This window comes from Marmota monax, unplaced genomic scaffold (assembly GCF_021218885.2).
Source record: "Marmota monax isolate L192 unplaced genomic scaffold, Marmota_monax_Labrador192_F-V1.1 WCK01_AAM20220418_F8-fsc00144, whole genome shotgun sequence".
Taxonomy (NCBI): domain Eukaryota; kingdom Metazoa; phylum Chordata; class Mammalia; order Rodentia; family Sciuridae; genus Marmota; species Marmota monax.
Window position 1 is genome coordinate 4,361,357 of NW_026694618.1, and position 21,402 is coordinate 4,382,758.

General features: G+C 38.3%; 1 protein-coding gene across 5 annotated transcripts in view; it reads right to left on the bottom strand.

Moving 5' to 3' along the window:
• Nucleotides 1–21,402, bottom strand: part of Dync1i1 (dynein cytoplasmic 1 intermediate chain 1) — a 296,210-nt gene that overhangs the window by 201,895 nt on the left and 72,913 nt on the right. For all 5 annotated transcript variants that reach the window (XM_058572177.1, XM_058572178.1, XM_058572176.1 and 2 more), the window contains one exon: nucleotides 18,393–18,508. In XM_058572177.1, the coding sequence (XP_058428160.1) occupies nucleotides 18,393–18,508 (116 nt within the window). The remainder of the gene's footprint in view (nucleotides 1–18,392; nucleotides 18,509–21,402) is intronic.

The window sequence follows — 21,402 nt, forward strand, 5'->3', positions numbered from 1 at the left end:
ACAATCCATGTCCCTCACAGCTTCGGCAAACATATTTAACACATTTATGCATACATTAGTTAGTGTAAACATGACTCACTTAAGTAGAAAGGATTTCTTAGAATTTTAATATTTCACCACCATGTCATTCCACGGAAACTACCTTGAGGCTACTATGAAGGGGTTTCAAGTACCTCTCACAAAAAAACATTACACATTAGCAAAAACCATTCAGTCAAGAAGAATGGCAGACTGACTGGAGGCAACTCTGCAACGCACATGCATTTTTAATTAAATTCATTAAAAATTCTGTGTCTCTCCATAGATTTGAGGGCAGATAGAACCACTTAACAATAGCCAAGATCTAATCCAGTTTGTCAGATCTAATAATAATACAAGTGCAATTTCTCACACAGGGACACATCCAAAAAGTTCACGAATGAGCAATTGTGATGCCTTTTTTAAAAAAGTAATATTTATAAATTACTGCAAGATGTTACCAGCCCCAGGCCATGGTTGCAATTTCTAATTCCAATGAATTGATAAAAGGTGCTATTAATAAAAAGGTACATTTTGGGCAGCTGACATAACTAATTGATCAAGTAATTTGAGTAAAAATACAAAATTTCATAGGAAACCCGGACAGGGATGAAATCACTCAATTTTTCAAAAGCCAGAAGGCCTTGAAAAAAAAGGAGAGACCACAGAACACTTTTATGCCTAACCAAAACCAAATAAAATGATCCCAACATACAAATAGGCTTCAGATGATATAATATGACGAGAGATTTCAACTATGTAGGCAAACCTTTCATTTTCTTACCCAAATATGCCAAGCCAAGGATTACCTAAGTAGAGGAGAGTGGGGAGTCCTATTCCCTCAGTGAGCTGTCTCTATAAGGGTAGAAAGGAAAAATTTTCCCCACCTCTTCAAATTTCACTGTACCTTTCTAAACAAATGTTCAACCTAACACTTGAATCTCAAAATCTGGGTTACATTAAAGCACAGTAATTGTCCCAGATGAATGTGAATTTACCTAAGCTGACACTTCTAGTAATGACCACTGAAAGACGAGTCACCACTAGCCCACCCAAGGATCCCCACAGCAGCCCAAATCACTGCTTGTTCGGAGCACCTGAAGGTGATGGGGACACTCCTCGGCTCTGCTGGCTGACTGTGGAGGTTACCACAGTACATGAACCATGCAGAGCAAGGAACAGCTGCTCAAACTCTTTTCCAGGTACTTGAAGGAATGTGTCGGAGCTCTGTCCTCTTTTTCTGGGGAAAATACACATCGCAAAGCTTATCATTACTAAGAAATCCTTGATTTTGGCAAGAACAACATCTTGATCAATTTTAGGATGGGAAAATTGGTATGCATATGTATTTTCTCAATCTGTCAGCAGCCAAATAATATCTAACATTGAAATAACAGTTAAAGGAAAAGCATTTTCCAGTCTTTTCCTCATTTTATCTTCACAATATTCTCTTTAAAAAAAGAGTGGACAGGAGAGAATGAATTTTGTGATGACTAAACAAATCTAAGTGACTGCATTCTGGAAGTAGAGGCCATCATGCAAAAAAATAGGAATGGAAGGGAATTCTAAATAATCCCCCTGAAGATACAAAATTATCTATGAATGTGGTGTCCTCAGCCAGAGCATGTAGAGAACCAGTGGGAATTGTGCAATTAGCAATGCACAAAGCAAATCTCACCCCTTGCGAACAGTTAATAAATCACAAACTCATACACATCTAATCGTATTTTTCCTCTTACCTTGAAACTGACATTATCCAGAATACTATTCCATGCAGGGCCCTATGCCTGACCCAAACTGCTTAGTTAATCAGGAAATATAAATGGGCTGCCAGGAATGCCACATGACACCCAAGAATAATCAGGTACAGTGAATTAAAAGTTATTCTCACTTTCTTTGAGCCACCAGCTCAATCTTATTTTGCATTACCAGAAAAATAAATTAGCCCAGTCTTCAGTATGCCACACGGACAATGAAAATGATCACTTGCTCTATTAACCACAAGGACATAAATTTCATACTAAGAGTTTGGGACTGTTGAAAGAGATCAGTCATTCTCCTATAGTTCACAACTACTTAACTTATGAAAGGAAAGCCTCTAAATCAGGTATGTTTTCCTGTAAGAAAATCATCTAAATTGTTATCAAAACTGGAATCATGCTCTGACTTTTTTTTTTTTTTTTTGAGGTGTCAAGGATGGAATCCAGGGCCTTGTGCATGCTGGGTAAGCATCTACCACTGAACTACAGCCCCAGACTCATGTTCTGACAACTTTACAAGAAATCTTCCATTGTATAATTCTGTAATAACAGTGATCACATTTTTATTTGTGTGTGTATGTGTGTGTGTGTGTGTGTGTAAGTGTTTCTTCTTTAAAAAAATAAAAACATCAAGTATCACAACCTCTCTGGCTCCTTACCCTCACCACCCACTTTCTAATTTGCACACTTGGTCCTTCCACTTACAGGCCCAGCATTGGCACACATTTTATGGAGAACTGAAATGATGTTTCAGATTTAAACGCTTCACTGCCTAAATTACATGGAGACCATGTAAAGTTCCCCTGCCCCTATTTCCAGGTCCTTGACTAATCATTTGTTACAACTTTCTTTCTTGCTTTATGCCACAAGAGCTAAGCAGGCCTCCCTTCTACCCCTTGCTTGTCACCACTTACTCTATTTTTGTGGTTCCTCATCTTCCAAATTATTTCTTCTTCACTTCTTTCATATCCCCAAAATACAAGATGCCTTTTCACTTAAGAGTTTCAATGCTAGTTGCTACAAACAATAGAAAGTCAGCAAAGAAAAATAACGAACATTGGAAAATTTCTTTAATCAACAAAGTACTCAAAAGCATTATTCCCTCATCTAGTTATAATGCATATGAATAATCCAAACTCTGTAAATAATGCACTACACTGTTTTAAATTACTGTTTCCTAATAGAAGACATGCTTGTTCCCCAGCTTGTGCCCTTGATAGACATCCTAAATAGAAACCTTAGAGTCCTCTCAAGACAGCAATCCAGATGGTCACCACGAACACATTTCAATTGATCTTCAAAATATATTTCTATCTCCTAAATAGAAATATACTTCATGCTGTCTTTTTAAAAGGTTATTGACAATATGTTACTTCCATGTTTCATACTTTCTATAATCTTAGGATTTTCTCCATTTCCCCCAATGCTTTCCCAATTCCTTTTTCTACTGAATACATTATTCTCCTGGTACTGTATTTTGCTCTTCTGACATCTCTTTGTAGATCACTGCATTATCTGTTCTAGCTTCAATTTGCCTGTATATAGCCTGTGTTGCTACATAGTCCCATCCACACATACTTGCCCACTTGTATTTGCTCTTTTACAGGTGGCACCTCTGTGGACCCATACCTGGCAGACCTGGTACCATCAAGATGCCCAATTCCATACCCATTCCACCAATCACTAATAGACTACAGCTGAATTTCATGTCTGCCATTCTATTTTTGTTTTCTGTATGTCTCATGATATTTTTGTTCTTCTTTTTTTTTTACAGAGAGAGAGAGAGAGAGAGAATTTTTTTAATATTTATTTTTCAGTTTTCGGCGGACACAACATCTTTGTTTGTATGTGGTGCTGAGGATAGAACCTGGGCTGCACGCATGCCAGGCAAGCACGCTACGGCTTGAGCCACATCCCCAGCCCCATTTGTTCTTCTATTCTTCTTTTACTGCTTCTTTTTGCAGTAAGTGAACATTTTCTAATGTAACATCTTAATTTGTAATGATTTTCACTCTTATTTTGAGTTATTACCATACTGATTACTTTAAGACTTACCATAAACATTATACCTTAGCAGGGTCTGTTTCAGATTCATACTAACTTAATTCCAATGAAATATAGAAATATTATAGCCACACAGCTCTATTCCTTTTCTCCCTTTTTTAATGCTATTATTGCTGTACATTTCTATGTGCCACAAATTGAAGAATGCATTTATAATTATTACTTTCTATAACTGTACATATTTTAAGGAAGCTGAGAGAAGAGAGCAATTATATACTTACAGCTTTTATTATTTAACCTTCATAGTTCCTATTCCTGGTTCTCTTTATTTGTTCCTATGGATTCAAATTACCATTTATAGTCATCTCCTCAGTCCAAATACAGCTTTGCTCCTACCCACTTCTTTTGTGATGTTATTAGAAAATATATTACATTTTTATATATTATAGGCCCAACAACATAATTATATGCATGGTGTTTTATATAACTATTTTTTTTTAAATCAGAAGTATGGAAAACAAAAAATAAGAAAAATATTTACTTATACTATTTACTTACACTGTCTATTATAGTTACTTATTAACCTCCATATGTGTTCTTTGTTTTTTTCCTATGGATTTGAATTAGTGTCTGGGACTCCTTGCTTTTAGCCTTTCTTGTAAGATGGGTCTGTATCAATGAATCATCTCAGTGATTAATTATCTGGGAATATCTTTATTTCACCTTCATTTTTGAAAGATGGATTTCCTAGGTCATGATTCTTGGCTGACAGTTTTTGTCTTTGAGCACTCTGAATGTCTCCCACTGTCTTCTGGTCCTCACTGTTTCTGATGATAAGTCGGCTATTCATCACATTGGAGATTCCTTCATAAGTGAAGATACATTTTCTCTTGCTGCTTTCAGGATATTCTCCTGGTCTTTGGCTTTCAGTATTTATACTTTGAGGTGACTGTTGAACTCTGCATTTATCCCATTTGGAACCGTTTCAGACTCTTGGTTTGTAGGTTGAAGGTTTTCAACAAATTTGTCATGTTTTCATCTATTTTTTGGAATATTTTTCCTGTTTTTATCACTTATCCTTCCAGCACTCACATGGAATGTACATTGATTCGCTTAATTGTATCCCACATTATTCTAAAATGCTTCTTTTTCCTTCATTATTTTTTTCTCCAACTTACATATTGTACACTATCAATCTATTGACTGGCATATTGTGCACTATCAGTCTATCTTTAAGTTTGTTAAGTTTTTCTTTTGTCAGTTAAGTGTACTGTTATGCCATATGAATACAATTTTCACTTCTGCTTTCGTATCGAATTGCAGAATTTACACTTGGTTCTTTTACATAAATACATAATTCCATCTTTATTGATAATCTCTGATGAAATATGGTAATCATACCTTCATTTACTTATTTAATCATGGTTTCCTTTAGTTTTTTGAAAACACAAACATGCACACTACTTTGGAGTCTCAAAAATATCTGGTTGCCCTCACATATAGTTTCTGTTGCCCACTTCCTGCCCCTATCCATGTATGGGTCATACTTTCTGGTTTCTTTGTATGCTTCAAAATTTTTTGTTGGAAACTGGCTTATTGTGCCCTATCAATTTATCTATTATAGCAACTTTCAGTACTGGTCACATCACACCTACACCCAGGTTTGTAATTGTTATTTGCTTATTTATTTGTTCAGTGACTTGGTGGATTATTTTAGTGAAATCTGTTCTGTCTTCCTCATAGTATAAAGCCTAGACATTGCTCCTTGAAGAGTCCAGTCTTGGGTATATGCATAGTCATTCTGGAATAACAGGTTTTTACAGTCCTTTTCCTAAATTACATCTCCTATCAAGTTCACTAATTTCTGACTAGTTGCTTTATTTTTTTCACCAATGTTCTTGGGCACAGATTTCTCCACAAATCCAATTAAATTCAGGCTCATTGACAGCAGTTTTTTTGTTTGTTCATTAGTTGGTTTCTGGGGCTAGTTTGGAACCTAGGGCCTTGTGTATGCTAGGCAAGCACTCTACTACTGAGATAATAGACTGAGATATACCCCCGTCCATTGAGATTAGTCTTTAAAATTTGTTGTTAGTAATCTCTTTCCCTGGTTCTTTCTATGTTTTAGATTGTATACCTAACACATTTACCAGTACCCTCTTAATTGCCTTACACCAGAACCATGATTGTTTTGAGAATGTCCTCAGGCTTGAACATTTGTAAATTTATAGCAATTTAAGTCAGCTTCCTTAGGATAGATTTTGTGCTCTCTGTTTTATGGCCTTCACACATCCCCCCATCCCTCTCTCTCTCAGCAAAATCTTTGACACAAGATTCTGGAGCTTGCAGAGGGCAGGTTAGACATTTCTCTCTGAAGGACACTTCTACTTTAAGAGCTGGATTGTGAAAGAGTAGGATACAGCAGTAGCCTCTAGTCAACACAGCTTGCCTCTCTCAACATAGACCTCTGCTTTACACATGAGTTTGGGTGAAAGCAACTGGGCCCCATTATTCTCAGCATCCTGGAACCCAAAATAAAGCTTCCATCTCTCAAATCAGGTCAGGGCTGAAGAAGAACACCCCTGACCTCACAGTCACACTTTCCTGGAACTTAGCCTCTGTTCTAGGTAGCTAGCTAGGGATAGAATAAGAAATGTTATTTATTCTGCACCTCCCAGGAAGATACCATAACCCTCCAATAGGGAGCTGGAGGCACAGGCAGCCCACCTGAATTGGAGTTTCCTTAAAACTTTATTGGGAGTAAGGAGGAAGAGAATGGACTATAGTTTAAACATCACAAACTCTTCCTGTTTTTACCAATTTTTAGTGAGTTTCCTCATGATTTTTATTTTATCTGCTGTATGCTCTTAGGACCATTTTTAGAAATTTTAAATATGTATGTGTGTGTATGTGTGTGTGTGTGTGTGTGTGTGTGTGTGTGTGTTTATAATTTGTAGCAGTTTACTGGGAAAGAGATCCATGGAGAATCTCATGCTGCCATGCTGGAAGTGAAATCTTTGTAGACTTTTTGAACTAAGTAACATATGAATTATTATTATTCTGGGAACAAAAGGCCTATTATAATATTATTTAGTCCTGGCATTCTTGTTTGTGTCATTGATGAAGAGAGATAAGCAGAAACAACTTCTTGCTTAGAAATTGGGAGGAGACCATTACATGACAGGTCTCATTCACCTCAAGACAGCTTGAGCCTTGCTGGGGGTAATTAGCATGATAAGACAGAAGGAAAAACTGGTAAGTGCTTCCCTCAGAAATTTTGAGGCATGGACAATGAATCAATATTCAGTCTGCCAAGGGGTTGGCTGTGGTGGGTAAAAATATGGGCTGAATGTAGACTTCTAGGCAAAGGGCTGGATGGAGGATGGGATATGGATTTGCGGTCTGGAGACAATGAAAACTGAGAGGACACCAAGCCATCAGGAGGAAGATGGCCAGTATTCTCCAGGAACCTTGCCAAAAGAAGAGATCACAAGTTCATCAGCTGCAGGATTTAGCACTGGGTGCTAGTACCAAGGTGGATGAAGAATATCATGTCAGTTAGCAGTAGATGTAGCTAGCAAGCAACCAAGGACTGGTACAAGGTCAGAGTTCCTCTCATCCTCTCAACTCCACCAAGGCCATGGGATCATGTATACCTCACCTCTCACCCATCTACACTTGGCCATGATCTAAGGAAAGGTGAGGGTGAGGCTTTATGAAAGTTTGAGCATTTCCACCCAAGATTAATGGAACATACTAACAGAGACTGTTAAAAATAAAAGAGTGGACTAAGGTTGTTTATTTCATACATTTTCCCCTGACAACCAGTAGTATTGTAGACAGCTGCAGACAAAATAAAGGAGCTGAAATCTCTCTGCACTTCTGATTTATAAGGTGAGTAAATTCTGCAGCAACACTACAAGTCCAATAATGTATATGAGTGTGCCAGGCACATAATAAATATTATTTTTTTCTTTGCATCCCTTTTTCTTCTTACACCAAAGAAAGCATTTTTCCAATATACATTTTTAGCCACCCAGCATCCAAACACCCTTTTTGGAGAGGAATGTACCAAAATAGGTTAAAAGCAGAGTCATAGTCGCCCCAGACATTATGGAAGCTATACAGTGGGTGGGGAGGTTATTTCTCTGCCTTGTCCATCGCTGCTGCAGTACCTGGTTACTTAGGCCTAGCTAATGGGTTTCTAGCTCTTGAAGTCTCCAGAGAGCCTTGTTAAGGAGGAGTTGGAGGTTTTCAAGGCAACAGTGACCAGAGAGTTCATGTTATGAGATGAAGTTCAGTGTACAATGACAGGAAGTCCAGAGGTTCAGATCTTCTAACCAGGCTGGTGAAGGGGGTGACCATGTCGTGTTAGCTGCTGTCTCAGTCTGCTCAGGTTGCCAAGACAGAATCCCATAGACAAGAAGACTTGAAGAATAGAAATTTATTTGTTCACAATTCTGGAGGCTGGGAAGGCCAAGATCAAGGTGCTGAGCAACTCACATTGTGGTAAGGGCTTTTATCCTGGCTTGCAGGTGGCTGCTTTCTCTCTGTGTCTGCACATAGCTTTCCTTGGCTTGTGTATATGGAGAGAAATAGAGAGAGATCCTTTTCTGCCATCTTTTAAGGCCAACAGTCCTATCAAGGCCCCACCATTATGACTTCCTTTAACTTAAATTATGTCCTAAGGACTTTGTCTCCAAATACAGTTGTTTTGGAATTGGGGCTTCAATACATGAATTTTGAGGGGATAGAATTCAGTCCAGAACAGCTGCCTAACTTCCTTCCTACTTCCAGCCTAATTCTCTGAATTTTTCATTAATTCTCTCAAGTATCTTCTACCACCTCACCTCAAATTAATTTTTTCTTCATGTTACCCAGAATTAGTTTCTATTGCTGGTAATTATAAACCCAATGGTATAGAACTAGTATCAAAAGACAGTCACTTGGGGAATTGGTGTTGGTTATCTGTTTTGTTTGATGTTAAAGAATATGAAAATTCAGTTAGAGTTCAAGAATGGGAAGCCATCAACCATAACAAATAGTTAAATAATGTTTTTTTCCCTGTGGATATCTTTAATGAATGTCCATTGTAAAGGAAGATTTTAGGGTATCAAGTTGTCATTGCTATGGAATAACGTGAGTGGTATAAAGAATTTAAAGACACTAGGGTGTGATGACCACTACTATTGGGCTTGGACAGCCAAAGAAGTAGATGAGAAGTTCAAATCTTTGTATTTTAGCTCAAGGCCTAGACCCAGAAGGGATTCTCCAGTTTTGAGGAACATTTACAGAAAATGTTTTCCCCAAACACAAAGTTCAAATTCTGGAGATTACTGAATAGTCTGTTGAATTGCCAGTGTTACCAGTAACTTACATAAAAGTGACAGCAATAATCAGGAAATCATGGGAAATTGGATGGAGTGGCAAAAATATGTAGGCCTTGGAGGTGAATACCCCCAAACTACATTCTGTACTGAATTTTGATGGAGAGTCAAAGAAGTCTCATCTTTCTCTCTGCATTTTCATCATCCTTATGTTAGCTTTTTATTTGTTTGTTTGTTTTTTATTGCTGTGACCAAAATACCTGACATAAAGAAATTAAAGGAGGAAATATTTATTTGGGATTATGGTTTCAGAGATTTCATCTATGGTTAGCTGGCTCCATTGCTCTTGGCCTGAAGTGAGACAGAACATTATGGAGGAACAGTGTGGCAAAGGAAAGCTGTCAGCTTATGGCAGCCAGGAAGCTCAGACAACAGAACTGAACTGGGGACAAGTGATAGTCCCTAAGGGCATGAACGCAGTGACCTACTACCTCTCTCTATGCCCTACCTACCTACAGTTTCCACCACTTCCTAGTTGTCCAAGTAGCCACCAATGGGACTAGTCTGCTGATGAAGTCAGAGTCCTCATGATCCCACCACTTTCCAAAAGCCCCACCACTGTACATGGCTGTAATGGAGACCAAGTTTTCAACAAATAAGTTCTTGGGGGACACTTCAGATCCAAATCTTAACAATCTTGCACCAGGATTGACCCAGCTCTCTTGCTCTATCCTTAGATCTTGACCTTCTCATTCTGAACATGAGGCATCATGTTTATAGGACCTGAAGTGTATACTGTAGCTGGTACCTTCAAAACCTAGTTAAGACATGTGCAGGCCAGAAAATGTGGAAAAATTCTTTAAAAATATAGGAAGCAGCCATACTCCAGGAAAGTTTCCATGGGTCTAGTGGTCTGGTAAATGCTCAGGTATGTAGTGAATAATAGTTCTCTGCTTGGTGGGCTATTTTGGCTTTTGTAAGAAAGATATTCAACATTTGCATGTATTTATTCATTTCATTCATGAGGTAATTCAAAAGATTTCTACTTTAATGTGGCCATTCCACTTTGATATTATGGTCCAGCTGATGCAATGGTACCTCAAGTGTTGGGGCAAATCAAACTCTTCCTAAAAGGAGAATCACAGCTGAGGTCCTCAGATTTTAGAACAACAGTATAACCTCTTCACTGTATTATCACTCTCCCTTTAAAAAAGACAGGTCAGTTTGCTCAGGGGCCTGAGTAGAGAATGAGCCTTGACGAAGAGATGCCAGAAGACTCTGGAAAACAAACTACATTATGAATCACAGTGACATGAATCACATTGATATGAATCACTGGCCATTAAGTCAGGTGAAGGCATGGTTTCCTCTACAACTGGTCAAGCACTCTATGCTGGGCTGCAATGAACAAGCCATGAGCCAGCTGCTGCTCAGACTCCCAGTGTTCTCACTTGTACTGGTCACCCCTCCCTTAGCCTAAACAGAAATGACCTGTGACTACCTGTCTGAAGAGCAAACATCTGGGCCTAGACTGAGGGAAGGTCTAAGTGACATGTTGGCTCAAGCCAAACATAGACTGCTAAATGGAGAACCTCTTATATGAGGCCTGAAGTTCAGTGCAGAAGGAAAGCCATTGTGATTCTACTAGAGGAAAAGAGCTTTGACTAGCATATCTCAAAGCCCACTCTGTTTAGAAGAACAGACTGTATGAGAAAAAGCTCTGTAATTATCCATGGATAGTGATTGATGCATTAACTGAGAAATCCAGGTTAAAGTGAACACAGGTGGCAAAAGGTTTTGGGGAAAAGTAGATGGAGGGAACTTTAAAAATATATCTGGACATGGTATTTCTTTTTTTTCTTTTTCTTTCTTTCTTTTTTTTTTTTTTTTTTGGTATTTTAGTTATAGACAAGGGTCTCACTCTGTTGCTTAGCTTTTGCTGAAGCTGGCTTTGAACTCACGATATTCCTGTCTCAGCCTCCCAAGCCATTGGGAATACAGGCATGCACCACTGTGCCCAGCATCTGGAGTGACAGGGTGTTTCTATATCATCAAAAGTTATGCACTAAAGAAGGCTCTAGTGATTAGGTAAAAGAGTTGACCTGTTCTATAATGTCCATCATCCTCCTGTGTCAAGCTGCATAAGTGCTTGCTGAGTGTCTACAGTAGCAATAACATAGGCTATACAAAGGCTCAGTTTCCTTATCTAAGGTTTCCCTGACTAGTCCCCAACTGGAGAACAACCCAAATGCCCAATATTAGACCATATCTTGAAAGAAGAGTCAGCCAGTTCATCATTTTGATCCTTTCTCTCTTTGCTAGAATAGCTGCTTATTCTGGATTTTCCTCTCCTGCTCAGTCATGCCTCTCCTAGGTTTAACAGTCACAAATTTTCTGAAAACTTTACATTTTGCTATGACTTTGGTGTCTGACTAGCTTCTTTTGGTTTCTGCCTATCATCTGGGCCTGGTTTTACCGATCTTCATGTTGATTCTGCGAGTTTGGGAATATCCTTATATTCAAACTCTTACTTAGACTCTTACTATATTGACTATAGTTTCTAACATTTGAAATGATGAATTCTGAAGCACTTCTTTCCACCTCCTATACCATGACCTCTCTTTTGTTTTCTGCAAAGCCTTCTACTTCTGAAACCCATGAATATACCAAAAAAAAAATAATAATAATAAATAAATGCTGAAGTCAGCTACTTTAAAAATGTGATTAATTAACTGGGTAATTCATGTTGGTTAATTAACTGGGTAATTCATGGTTAAACAGAAAATTCCCAATCTTTCTAATATTAAACTACTCATTTTCCAGTGTTCCTAAATACAGAACCACAATCAAGTTATAATCTTATTTTGAGACTGAAGTTCACATGGTATTCTCAGGCCAAGCTTCTCTAGGTCTTTCCTCTTTCTATAGAACTACACATTAAGGAAGCATAGGGAATAAGACAGAATCTCCATATACCAGGTCTTGCTCTGCATTTTGTCTTTTTTATTGGATTTCTAATTTTTCTAGTTTCATTTTTAGTTGTCATTTAGCTCCATCTTGTTTTCCCAATTTACAAGGATATTCTGGATAAATGAGTATGTTTTACTGCGAGTTGATTGTACTGCAATGGTACTATCATTAGAGGCTTTATAAACTTTTTAGGATGATAATATTGTAATATTAAGACCACTGCATTAGTCAGTGATTTTAATCTAAATCAAGCATTAAACCATGAAAGCTCTCTTAACCATAGCTTTTAAAAAAGTGGTTGAGAGAGGGGAAAATAATTTTTTTATTAAACAAGAAGAATTTTCCTGTTCAATATAAATATCTTTTTCAAAAAGTCTGTAATATCTATGTTTCTATCTGATATTTGAATTCCAGGAGACTTGCCAAGATGATTTAAAATTAACTTTTTTAAAGAAAGCTAATATCCCAGGAGAGGGTCCCCCAATCTCAGACCTTTGTTAACAAGGGCCTGGGGGCTCTATAGTTTGTTCTGAAAAAGAATTAATACTTTAAACAAGTGTCAAAGGGTAAATATCAGGCATATTTTAAGAAAGAAAAATAAATCAGGTGTCAATAATGCTCTGGAACCGTCTATTGTTATCATGCAACAGAGACTAAAAATAGGGTTAGTATGTATATCATCTTTTAAAAAATTATTTATTTATTCTAATTTGTTATATATGATGGCAGAATGCAATTCATCTCATTTCACATATATAGATCGCAATTTTTCAAGTCACTGATTATACACAAAGTATTTTCACACCATTCATGTCTTCCTACATGTACTTAGGGTAATGATGTCTAACTCATACCACTATCATTCCTACCAACTTTGTATATCATCTTACTAGAAATTTTTAATGTGCATTCATATGCCACCACAGGTTGCCACCACACAATTGCCTGATTTCAGTTTTAAGGTTCCAACAAAACATTTCCCTTTGTATTCTCCAAAAATGACACTGGCAAATTTTTTTAAATCAAAAATTTATACTTTTGAGGAAAGGAGGTATGAGAAAACTTAAAACTTAAGTGCCAGTGTGTCTCGTATGGAAAGAGGGGAGAGAAGAGAGCAGTAAAGGTGGAGAGATAAGTGACAAGAGGTCAAGCATGGACTCTGATGGTCCTTTTTGACAGCACGAAGGTGGTGTGAAAGGGATGGATATCCCCAATGCCTACACTCAGGACTATGAAGGGAGAACTCAGAGGTTTCCCACACTGGCTTCTGGGATGAAACCATGAGTCTTGAGCTGCCTTACTAGGAGACAGATTTGCTTCAGTCAAACCATCTGATGCCTGCGTGGATATGGCTGATTTCTCAAAAAGGAGGAGAATCCAGAATACCGTCATGCAGCTTTCCTATGAACCTGGGTGGTCTTCTCACCCAAGCCCATTGTCCAGCCTGGTGAAGTGAAGGGCAGGCTGGCTCTCTGGGTCCCAGTTGCTCAACCTGTGAAATGATGACCAGGAGCTGCTAGCCTCATGTAGTGACTAAGTCCTTGACACATGGCTAATGTAGCCAAGGTACTATATTTTTTTGTTTATTTAACTGCAATTAATTGTTTAAATATTAAAATATACATCTGATTCAATTGTCAGAAAAGTTTTTAACATATTAGGAACAACATTAGTATGTGAATCTACTTTTTAATTGCAAAGTTTTGAGATCCAACCCTGGTTCAAGAATTTTTGATGAAAAATTTTGGTCTGAATTTGGGTATGCGGCAAGTGTAAAGCACAAACCAGATTTTGAAGATGCCGTATAAAAAAAGAAGGTGCAATATCTCCTTGAGAATTTTTATACTGATTATATACTGAGATAACAATCTTTTGAATGTATGGCATTAAATAAAATAGATTTTAAAAATTAACAGTCACACATGTTTCTACTGGGCTAGACTATTCAAACTCCCTTATAGCAACCATTTCTCTGTATGCAGCTTCTATAGTGAGTATAGAGAGGATTGGAAGTCAAAATAGCAATTCTCTATCTGAAAGAGAATATATATTTTTAAAGTTCAAACGTGAAACAAGAACCTTCCTTAGCCACCAGCCTGCAGAGCTCTTTTACACACAAATTACATTAAGTAGCATCTCTGCACAGTAAAGTCTTGAAAGCCTGCTTTGCTCTATCCTGAGCCAACCCAGGCAGCCTCAGTGATTTTCTCCTTCAGTTTTCCTAACTATCATGTTCAGGAGTAGTCAATGTCTGCACCAGCCTGAAACAGAGGCCTGACTGAAACAGAGGCCTGACTGTGGTGACCTCCCCTCACCACAGAATCTCACCCACATGATTTTTCCATATGAATGTCAGAAAGCCAGAGCAGCCTTAATGCATGGATCACACTCGCTGATACACAGTATTTCCTCTTCCTTCTTCCATCTCTCTGTGTGCGGTTTCTATAGCTTTAGTACTCTAGTATCACCTCATTCTTCATTTTTGCATCAATGTTTAGTAAGCACCTTCTTTCAGCCAGGGACTGTGTTGGGTATAAAGGTAAAGAACACACATCCTGCCCTCTAGGAAATCACAGACTAAAAGGTACACATATAAATAATAATTAAATACAGTGTGATAAGGGGGAAACAGATTATACCAGCAGCTCGAGGGAAATGTCAACCAGAAGAGGAATTACCAAGGAGAACTGGCCACTGAACACACTCCTGAAGGAAGGCACATGGGAGAGATGCCATTTGAGTCAGGGAACACAGAATGCGTCAATGTACCAAGGCATGAGCCTGCAGGATACCCTGGAAAAATGCAAGCAGTCTGATATTTCTTGGGTAGAAGAAACAAGGTATAAGAGGGAAGAACAGGGAGGCAGTGGATAAAATGTGATGACAAAGTTCCCCTTTGTAAGATCCAGGAAGAAGAGAGGCCATTCAGAGAACTCTTCAACACGATCAACAGGTTGCAGAAGTTTCCTTCCCACTCAGCTTGGCTGGCGTCTTTCCAGCAGGTTAGGAAACTCTCATACCTGGGAGCCATACAGAACCTGGAGCTGCTAGAGATGCCAGGCAACATCTTTGTCACTCAACAGCTTTGTGGGGTGCCTATTAGGAGCCAGTCACTTACTCACTATAATAAACACACAGAAGACTGGCTCCCTAACCCCAGGATCTCATGGACAATCCAGGGAAATATTATAATAAGCAAAGCAGAGGCAATTTGGCAGGGAACCATTTTTTTTTCCTTTCCTTACTACTTGGAAATAAAAAGCATGTGTTTAAAATGTTTGGGGGGTAGAGATAGCCTGCTCCAAATCAGTGTTCTCTATTTCTCAGGGCTCCTTTCCCTACAACTAATGACCTAAGCAGACAAGGAAGGTCTAACTTATTTGAAAGAACAGTATTCATTAGAGACTGTATTTTGAAATCTTTCTAGTTTAAATCATTTTTTTGGAGTATTTATCAAAAACGGATCATTATATCCCAAGTTAATGCCAGTATGAAGAGTATGTTCATTACGGAGCACACAGAGAAAGGAGGCTTAAGCTTGGCATATCCAAAGTACCTTCTCCTTCATTAAAAAAATAATAAAAAAATGGAAATGTGTAGGAAGTGACTACATTTGAACTCCATTAGAAGTAGAACAAAATCAGTGCTCTGAGATCACCAGATCTCATTAAACTGTCCACGGTCAAACAGTGACTTAAAAAAATAATCATCAGTATTTCATATATTATGAGCAGTAAAGTGGATTTTATACATACAGCAGCTTTAAACATTATCCACCCAAGACCCTCACTGTGTCCTAAAACTCAGTTGTTGGTGTTCCTGCCTCTGAAAGGCTGCAGTTGTCATAAAAACACTGCCATGGCTCAAACCCCAAATGGAGAGCCAACTCAAATCTGCCACGTGGAAGGACCTCGCTGCTGACTTTCTTCGCTGCGCCCTCTCCTCCTGCCAGCTGCCTTCACACAGCAGGTGAGAGGCGGGTGCCAGGCATCTCAACAGCCTACTGGCTACAGGCAGCCAAAGGTCAAGTCAATGCCTGTGGTGACAGCGCAATCCGCTGAACCCAAATCTAAGGGCTTTTCTGTCCAAACCCATCAGGGATGGCTTTAATGTCAAGAGCTACGGTAGCTAGCTTTGGGTTCAAATCTGTAATGTGGAATTTGAACCATCTAAATGTCTATCACCACAAGAAAGCTCTACGGGTCTTGTTAACAAAAGAGAAAGAACTTCTGCCAATAGCTGAGAAATAAATTCCTCCTTTCCTGCTGCTTGGACCACAGCATAATGAGGGCTCCCCAGCTCTCTTTGCAGTAATAAAATGAAATGTACAGGCTTTTCCTTTTGATGTGTTCCAGTTTAAAAATTTAGAGCTGATGCCTTTTCATCCTTAATTTATCTTCCCTTGTAAATATTTCTGTACCATTTCCAATATCTTGAGTACACACATTTAAAAAAAATAATTCACTCCTTCTCCTGTTTCAGTTGTATAACTTTATGTTATGGGTCAAATTTTGGGCTAAATAAACATACCTCCAACTACAGCTCTGCAAATACCCCTGGCAGCAAATTAACTCAAACAAATGTTTTGGTTGGGTGGTGAGGCTGTTTTTTAATGCTCTTCCTGTTCTTGTCTGGAGGCCCATGGATAGAACTCCCAAAGGTTCTTCTAACTTGGTATTTTCTGCCACTTTAACATACAGGTCTCTTTTGTTGACTGGTTTGTTCAAACTTTCACCACCAGAGGGTGCTACATGTTTGCTTTGAAAATTCTTTTCCCTATAGAGCTTGAACAATGGAGGCCTTGCTTCCAAGGAACTGCCCCCCAAACACCTGTAGTGATCAAAGCTTTTCAGAAGGCCTGTAGGCAGTGCTGACCTTCAAGGACTAAGATTCATTCTGCCTTTGACAATATGTGTTTAGAACCGAAATTTAAAATCTTTGCAGCTTGCATGAGCTGCAGTGATTTAGATATCTGCTGTAAATCAAGCAGGAAATGCTAATCATTTTTTATTCTTTTTTTCCCTTTTTTTTCAATTTATTTTTTAGTTTTCAGTGGACACAACATCTTTATTTTTATTTTTTTATGTGGTGCTGAGGATCGAACCCAGTGCCCCGCGCATGCCAGGTGAGCGCACTACCGCTTGAACCACATCCCCAGCCCTCATTTTTATTCTTGGGGCTTTTGTTGACTATTTACTATACCACAACAACAAACCAAGAACTCTAATATCCTCCTTACTATGCCAAACTATAACAGAAGATGAGTAAAGAGAGAATTTGCTCTGCTATATACACAATGTCACTTTCTAACAGTATGACTTTCACCAATTCTATTTTCAGTATGCATATCTCCAACATCTACTTCAATGTAATTGAGCTTTGGTGTAGTCTGTATTCTAAGAAGCATTTTGATTTATCAACTTCAACTTTTCTTTTTTTTTGTTTTATAACTTTATTTTTTTTATTTTTTTATATTTCATACATTAGATTCAAGTTGGTTATGAACTCCCAATTTTACCCCAAATACAGATTGCAGAATCACATCAGTTACACATCCACATTTTTACATAATGCCCTATTAGTAACTGTCAACTTTTCTTATTAGTAACTTTTTTATGATTCACTGGGATCTGTATGTGAATTATTCAGTTGGTATTTTCTGGTACACATAAAGGAGGTAGGAAGTTCAATTCCTATTCACTTACGTAAAGCTTTCATGGAAAACATTTTTAAGTTAAAGTCAGAAACTATGATGTATTGTTATCGGAATTTGCAGAGCAAATCAGAGGTCACCAGATTTTCTGTAAAGGATGAAAAATTTTATATTTTGTGAGTCAAAAGTTCTCTTTCATGCCTACTCAATCTGACCACTGTGGCAAGAAAGGAGACATAGATGTAAATAGCTGGAGGTAGCTATATCCCAATAAAACTTGATTTCTATAAACAGGTGGTAGACTGTGGGGTTTGCTGACCCATGCAAAGATGAATCTGAATGTACACACTCTTATTACAATATTCACAAAGTGTCACTTATACAGGACTTTGATGATTTTCACCCTACTCACATAATTTTGACATAAGGTGATCTCACTAGTTATTCACTTTGAAGTTCATGGGTCTCTTGGAGGAGTATCACTGAATTCCCTCTCCAGAACTTTCAAAATCAGGAAAAAAGGTGCTTTGGGCTTTCTCTGTGTCATTGTGTCTCTAGCCTATGAAGATGGCTTATGGTAAGATATGCAAACAATAAGAAGGATGTCACTCCCAATCACTGCAGAAACAATCAGTAAAGTAAGCAAAAGGAATAGTTCACCTTCAGACTGATGTGTGGCAAGAGGGGTCTGCGTCTCCTTGGAGTAGGACACTACTTCCCTGGGCAGGAAATCCACCTGGGTGACCTTCGACACGCCCAGCTTATGCAGTCTTCTTCTGTAAGTAATGAAGGACAAAACTTAGAGAAGGAAGTCTTTCATCTCAGAACAGCTATCAGGAATAAAACAGATCACGACAACAAGCCATTCCCAAACTACCTTGACTTCTCAGTACAATAGGCAGGTCATGACAGAGCTGTCTGACACTCGGGTTCTTGGCCCATCCTGGCCCAAATTGGTGGGATGGTGTCAGATAAGCCTGAAGCTGACCTTCCACATTTGAAAGATGTTAATATAGCACTGATGTGTGCAGAGGGCCACACTATGTGGTCTCGGATAAAGTTGTAGCTTGGCATTCCCAAATTAACTGTGACCACGTAGGAAATCATTTCTGAAAGATTATGCAACACTTCAAGTGTTTCCAGGTGCCTTGAGATCCCTCATGTCATTTGTCATCATGACCCCTCTGTGCAAGTAAGGACAGAAGCTATCATCTCCATTTTACAGATAAGGAAAGTGAGATCCAGTTCAGGGAACATGCCAAGGGCATACAGCTCAGAGGCAGTAGAATCAGGATTAACATAATATCGATCCCCCAAATATATATATACCACTGACCCAAGTCCTGGGTGCAATTTACACCAAGAAAAATTCCTTCCTAGGGTTCTTTGAGACCACAAAAACCTGGAGTGCCTCCTAGGTCACCCAAGAAACAGCCAATCATGGGGGGACTGGTCTGGTGGGTAAACAGAGGTTCCAGCCCCATCACTGCCTGCTGTGTCATCTTGTACAAGTTACTAAGCTTTCTGTGCCTCAGCTTCTTCATCTGTTAATGGAGATCATAGTACTTTTTAATACAAATTTCATGGGCAATGTTTAGGTATTATTATCCATTCACCACACATACATTATGTATTTAGATGTACATAATTAATACACATACATACTTAAAACAATTTCTGGAACACTACCTTTAGTATACAGATTTAGTATTAGTATTAGACATATTCTATTTTTTAAATGTTTCCAGGCAAAGACACATTTGTATGTCTCTGTGACAGAAAAAATAGAGAAAAGTATAGCAACTATTTAGACAAAATTCCACACTTCCTAGCTTTCTAAGATCAATAGAAACATACCCTGTGCATACTACCATGATTCATTATTCCTAGCAGATGGCAGAGATTCATTTATTTTTCCTTAAATTATTATTAGTAGATATGGGATAGAAAGCATACCACAGTTAGGAATGTCAATATTAATTTCCAAGCATTCTAGAGAAACAAAAATTCTTCTTTTCTATGAGTCACTAATTCAGTTGAGGTGAGATCTAAGATGTACACAAAGCAGATTCAAGCCAACAGACCAAACACTTTTTGAGAGAAACTGCCCAGCTGGTGGTAGCCAGAGATCCCCCAAGCCCAGGCCACAAGGGCCCAACATTTAGAACTCTGGACCACAAGAATGCACAGGAGGGCTGGGGTGGGACCTAGCCTTCCCACATAGTTCCCTCATATAGAATTAGGGAGAAACACAGAAAATGTACTAGCAACAAAATTATCAAATCAGGTAAAAGGCTCAAAGTCTCAAAGGAAGAAATTCAAGCTATTATTTTTAAAGCTTCTTGGGTAAGAAAAGATTATTTTCCTTCCTGAAGGAAAGGCTCTTTCTTGATGCATGTGAATAAGAAAACATGGATGGACACCTCAGGACTTCTTGAAGCAAAGCCCCCTCTGCCCTTCCACTGCCCAGAAACTTTCTGAAGCCCTTGTAGGTTAGTCTTTAGCCAAGGTCCAGGAATATACTTCTACTGCTTCAATCTAGGGCCATCGTGGACACAGAGATAGCACCCTGGATCCTCAGCTTCCATGGGCATCTGTATGAGGGCCAGTCATTTCTAGGTTCTGGTTCAATTATACCTATACCTGGAGGCAGGGATTTGAGGACATCTCACTGAAGGTACTGTCTTGCTGAGTGACAAGATACAGGCTCTGGGCAGTAGGAGGCTGACTGTAACTTGCAATCCATCATGGAAAATGAAAAACCAACTAGTAAAGTAGCAAAGCATAAGGATCTCATTTAGAAACTGGGTTCTAAGCCCTGCTCTGAATGAATGATAGGTGAAAGTCCCAGACCAGTGACAACCCTCTAAGCCTCATGCTTCTTGTCTGTAAAATGGGTCCTGAGTTGTGAGGATCAGACAAGCTAATACTTGCAAAGCATGTAGTTTGGTGTCTGTCATCTCACAAGTGACTCTTGGCTCAAGCAGCTCTATTTTAGTTTATCTTTTTGACTAAAATTATAATAATCATATATTCATTAAAAATTAGAGAAGGTAGATTCATGAATATTCTAAATTCATGGTTTTTTAAGGCAGTAGAGTTGAAGATTATCCCTGATGATAAAATATAGGGATCACACTTTTCCATTTTTCTTTTTATACGGGCACATATATAGGTTCAGGCTGCTTGAAACGGTCCATTTAGCTTTTACTTTCACTAAAAATATAACTGTGAAACTTCCTTTTTTGCAAAACTTAGCATGAATGAGTTTATTCCACTAAAAATATTTTCTTGTTTCAATAATAATTGAATAATTTCAATAATTATAACATTCTAGCCCTTTTCTCAAGGATGCTGTGTTTTTGAGTTCAAGATTCCAACTCAACCCAAGCCACTAAATATAAATAAAAGCTGAGTTGCTGTCATATGATTCTCCCAGTACGTGGACTGGTTGACACATTGATAAATTTGTGGTTCTCAGGCTTGAGGGTGAGTCTGTCTGAAATAATTTATAACTGTAGAGCAACTCATTGTAATACTTTTAAGCATACTGGCAGATAACTGTATTTTTCCATATAATGTCCAGATTGATTAAACTGCATTCATATTAAATGATTTTTTTTTTGGTGTGTGTGTGGCTATTTTGCTGTTGTTTTAGTAATAATATGTT